At 37.9% G+C, this 4963-nt stretch overlaps 1 protein-coding gene across 1 annotated transcript; it reads left to right on the top strand.

Annotated features, from left to right (window-relative positions):
* Nucleotides 1-713: 713 nt before the first annotated feature.
* Nucleotides 714-1500, top strand: KRTAP7-1 (keratin associated protein 7-1). Its single transcript, XM_038581145.1, has one exon. The coding sequence runs from the start codon at nucleotides 839-841 to the stop codon at nucleotides 1100-1102; it is 264 nt and encodes an 87-aa protein (XP_038437073.1). The 5' UTR covers nucleotides 714-838; the 3' UTR covers nucleotides 1103-1500.
* Nucleotides 1501-4963: the final 3463 nt, after the last annotated feature.

The following is a 4963-nucleotide window of genomic DNA, read 5'->3' as shown; positions in this document are numbered from 1 at the left end:
GGCAACTCCACAAGTCAGCTTGGCAATGTTCAAGATAATTCACAACAAAGATTGTATGTTCTTCATGGGGGAAAAATGCATTAACAAGGAAGATGCTCGTAAATTAAATACACAGCCATCCTATTATTTGGTGTCCCTGCAGCCTCTGTAAAAAGACTTGTTCTGATGGATGCATGTAGCAATGTTTTAAAAACTAACAACTAAAAAAGAAAAAAAAATATTGAGGCAAAATCCGCATAAAATAAAATTGAAGTATCTTAAAGTGAACAACGCGGTGGTGTTTAGTACATTTACAGCATTTTACAACTGTCACCTCTAGTTCCAAATAACTTTCTTCTCTCCAAAAGAAATTTCACATCCTTTGAGCAGTTGGTATACCCATGTTTTTGAATGCGGTAGGGAGAGAATTTCAAAACTCTGTAGAACTGCTCACATTGTTGCCAAAGCTGTTTTAGTCTATGTCTTGGGAGGAGTTTATAATCAGAGGATTTAAAGAGTCTCACATGATGCAATCAGTATGGTAGTTAAACTATGGGACACTGATGAAAAGAATTCAGTGGCCTGTCAAGGATGGCCCTTGGCTTTGAAGATACAACACATTCCTTTGCAAATAGAAAAGCCAACAAAAATGTGGGCAATGAGTCTGTGGGTTTCTTTATATGCATTTTATGACCAAATAAGAGACTTGTTTATGCAAATTAATGGAAAGATGTTTAGACAACTGTGTCATGCCCACCAGCTGGAGGTATAAAAAGCCTTCTGCAGGAGGACACCTGCATTCACTCTTGGGTAACTTGTCCTTCTCCATCCATCCTAATCCTCCTCAACTCCTGCCACCATGACTCGTTTCTTCTGCTGTGGAAGCTACTTCCCTGGCTATCCTTGCTATGGAACCAACTTCCACAGGACCTTCAGAGCTACCCCCCTGAACTGTGTCGTGCCCCTGGGATCTCCCCTGAACTATGGTTATGGATGCAATGGCTACAGCTCCCTGGGCTACAGCTTTGGTGGTAGCAACATGTACAACAGGGGCTGTTGCTATGGTGGCAGCTTTTGCAGGCCATGGGGCTCTAACTCTGGCTTCGGCTACAGCACTTACTGAGAGACCTGTGGCTCCAGGCAACTGCAGAACTCTCCATGGATTCTTCTGTGTGTGAGACAACCTGAAGAGCAGCGACTGTCTTCCCGCCTCCAGATGTGCTTGGGAAATACATCTTCCGTCTTCTTGCTGTCTTCTTACCAAGCTCCTGGTCTTTGATGATGCTGAACAAGCCACCCACGCATCAAATGCTGAACTAATAACACCTACAGCCAAAGAGGGCAAGATGTATTTCTCTGACATACCTGAATTTTAGCTGTGAAGCAAGTAGTTTGCTTCTTCTAGTTGCTCGGGCCCTGTATTATTAAATTCTACATCAATTTCAATGTATTTCAATTGGGTGTGGGTAGAAAGGGGTTTTGCTCTCAGTCTCTTAATAAATCTATTTCGTTCAGCACAAATATTTTTGTTTCTGGTTATTTATTTTACTCTGCTTTTATGCTTTTGAATTTGTCAGTCAGTTTCAACCTATAATGGCTGACTTTAAGCCAATCTTATTTTGATTTCAGACTATAGACCAGGATAGGGTAATGCCTTATCATTTTGTCCCTTTATGTTGAGATTTCAATTTTTGTGAAGGCCTTAAAAATGTCCTCAATTAAATCCAAGATACACTGCCACTGTCAGTGTTTCTCTATGCTGATTACAAATAGGAACATTTCTTAGCTGTTGAATGCTCAAAAAATTTCTTTCCTTCTTTCTTTAGTGATACAACCCTGTTTTGATTCTTTCTCCTTTTCTCTGCTATTTATAGAACTCAGCTTTGGAGAGATTTGAACCCCACAGCCTATTGGAAGAATTTCAACTAAATGGACTTAGTTATGAATCTTTGTTTTTAGGGATTTCTAAGATTTGGTCAATAAAAGGAAGCCAGCAGCTAAAATCACATAATATTTTTTTTTCCCTTTTTGATAGATGAGTTTTATTTTTCCCATCCTCTTCACTTCTGATTATACATATAGCTGTATATAAAATGAAGCATTTATTCTTTAGAATGATAGTTGCCATCAAAAGCACTTGAAATGATATGTGGTCTGTATTCAGAAAATGCTTCTTGTCTTGCCTCCTGAAAAATCTCTGCTTTATTGAAGCAAAATACTTCGTTTGAATGAAAGCTTATTCATTCACATATCAAGTATTTATTGCACCCCTGCCTCTTTCAGAGAAGGTACTCAATAATTGTTCATTGACTTGTTAAATCTCTGCTTTATGGGTACAAAATATAGTGTAGTCTAATAGAGTTCATTCACATATGCATGAAATACTACTGGGCTCTGGCCACTGTGTTAAGAATTTGGGGACTATAAAAAACACACCTAAGATAGAGATTGGCCTGAGAAGCTGAGTGTTTTCAAGAGATGCTTACTCTAATAGACACTCACCAAGTAGACACAATGCAAAAATTGTCTTAAGATTTGGGGGACATAGAGATAAATAAAACATAATCCTTGCCCTGAAGACTTAAATATACTTTATTCGCTATATAAAGGGCACTTCATAGTCTCCTATTTTATACCAACTCATGTGCTATAAATGATTACTCAAAGATAAATAGATATTCTTTACTCATTTCCTTCCAAGGACTTAAAATATAGCCAATGATAAGAACCATATATGGCACTTAGCCTAAGAGCAAGGAAAGTATAATTATTAAAATTAAAAAATTTAATATTGATATAATATTATCTAATATACAATACATACTCCAATTTTTTTTAATCACTCCAATAATATCCTCTGGACTTACTATTTGCCCATCCTATATTGTCCCTATAACCATAGCATAAACAGTGTGGTAAGCTTGTATAGAAGGGAAGTTCGAGTACATAGACATGGCCATGAGAGAGGTGAGTTAAGAATTACATATCAAAACAGATAGTGGTGTGCAAAAGGGGAAAGAATAGGATTATCTGGAGATGAAATGGGCCTTCACTGGCAAAACTCCAACACATAGGTAGATTGACCTACTCGTGGGGAGATTTGGGCATCAAGTACTAAATGGATGATTGGGGATCTCTAACAACCATAAGATTCTAGATTCTATCATAGTGCCTAACATTTACCTAAAGCCATAATTGTTTTTGTGTTTTGCCAATTATATTTTTTTTTAATAATTTCAGATGCACAGAAAAGTTGCCATGATAGTACAAAGAAGTTGTGAATGCCCAGATTTATTAAATGTTTCGCCTTTCCCTGATGGCAAGTGATGCAGAGCATTTTCTCATGTGCATGTTGGCCATGTCTATGTCTTCCTCTGTGAGATTTCTGTTCATGTCTTTTGCCCATTTCATGATTGGATTGTTTGTTTCTTTGCTATTGAGTTTAATAAGTTCTTCATAGAACTTGGAAACTAGCCCTTTATCTGATACGTCATTTGCAAATATCTTCTTCCATTCTATAGGTTGTCTTTTAGTTTTGTTGACTGTACCCTTTGCTGTGCAAAAGGTTCTTATCTTGATGAAGTCCCAATAGATCATTTTTGCTTTTGTTTCTTTTGCCTTCGTGGATGTATCTTGCAAGAAGTTACTGTGGCCGAGTTCAAAAAGGGTGTTGCCTGTGTTCTCCTCTAGGATTTTGATGGAATCTTGTCTCACATTTAGATCTTCATGCATTTTGAGTTTATCTTTGTGTATGGTGAAAGAGAGTGGTCTAGTTTCGTTCTTCTGCATGTGGAACCACAATGAGATACCACCTCACACCAGTGAGAATGGGGAGAATTAACAAGGCAGGAAACCACAAATGTTGGAGAGGATGTGGAGAAAAGGGAGCCCTCTTACACTGTTGGGAATATGAACTGGTGCAGCCACTCTGGAAAACTGTGTGGAGGTTCCTCAAAGAGTTAAAAATAGACCTGCCCTATGACTGAGCAATTGCACTGCGGGGTATTTACCCCAAAGATACAGATGCAATGAAACGCTGGGATACTTGCACCCCGATGTTTCTAGCAGCAATGTCCACAATAGCCAAACTGTGGAAGGAGCCTCGGTGTCCACTGAAAGATGAATGAATAAAGAAGATGTGGTTTATGTATACAATGGAATATTCCTCAGCCATTAGAAATGACAAATACCCACCATTTGCTTCAACGTGGATGGAATTGGAGGGTATTATGCTGAGTGAAATAAGTCAATCGGAGAAGGACAAACATTATATGGTCTCATTCATTTGGGGAATATAAATAATAGTGAAAGGGAATAGAAGGGAAGGGAGAAGAAATGGGTAGGAAATGTCAGAAAGGGAGACAGAACATGAAGACTCCTAACTCTGTGAAATGAACTAGGGGTGGTGGAAGGGGAGGAGGGCAGGGGTGCCAGTGAATGGGTGACAGGCACTGAGGGGGCCCTCACGGGATGAGCACTGGGTGTTATTCTGTATGTTGGCAAACTGAACACCAATAAAAAATAAATTTATTATTAAAAAAATTTTGAAAATAAATAAATAAATAAATAAATAAAAATGTTTACACCTTGCCTCATTTACTTTACCACTGTATATAATATACATACAGTACTGCATCTGGGTACATATATATATATATTTTTTGTAATATATATAATATTTACAGAGTGGCAAATTCATTTCAGAATAAGTTTCAGGTATCATGCCCATTTATCCTTAGAACAAAGGCAGAAGAATTATGAATATTAGAGGATTTAATATTAATACTGTTCTCTACTCCACAGTATGTACTCAAACTTAGTTGATGGTTCCAATTTGTCCGTAATAGTTATTTTTCCCTTTGTCCCTGCAGGATTTGAGCCAGTATCCTGTGTGTCTCCTTTGTTCTTTAATCTGGATCAGTTCCTCAGCCTTTCTCTGTCTTTCTTGACCTCAACCAATTTTCAGGCTGCAGGTTGATTATTT

This window comes from Canis lupus, chromosome 31 (assembly GCF_011100685.1).
Source record: "Canis lupus familiaris isolate Mischka breed German Shepherd chromosome 31, alternate assembly UU_Cfam_GSD_1.0, whole genome shotgun sequence".
Classification (NCBI taxonomy): domain Eukaryota; kingdom Metazoa; phylum Chordata; class Mammalia; order Carnivora; family Canidae; genus Canis; species Canis lupus.
Note: the sequence above shows the minus strand (reverse complement) of the source record. Positions and strands in the feature narration are given on the sequence as shown.

What these genes read in the sequence shown, in the direction of transcription:
- KRTAP7-1 (XM_038581145.1), top strand. Translation starts at nt 839, where the DNA reads ATGACTCGTTTCTTCTGCTGTGGAAGCTACTTCCCTGGCTATCCTTGC.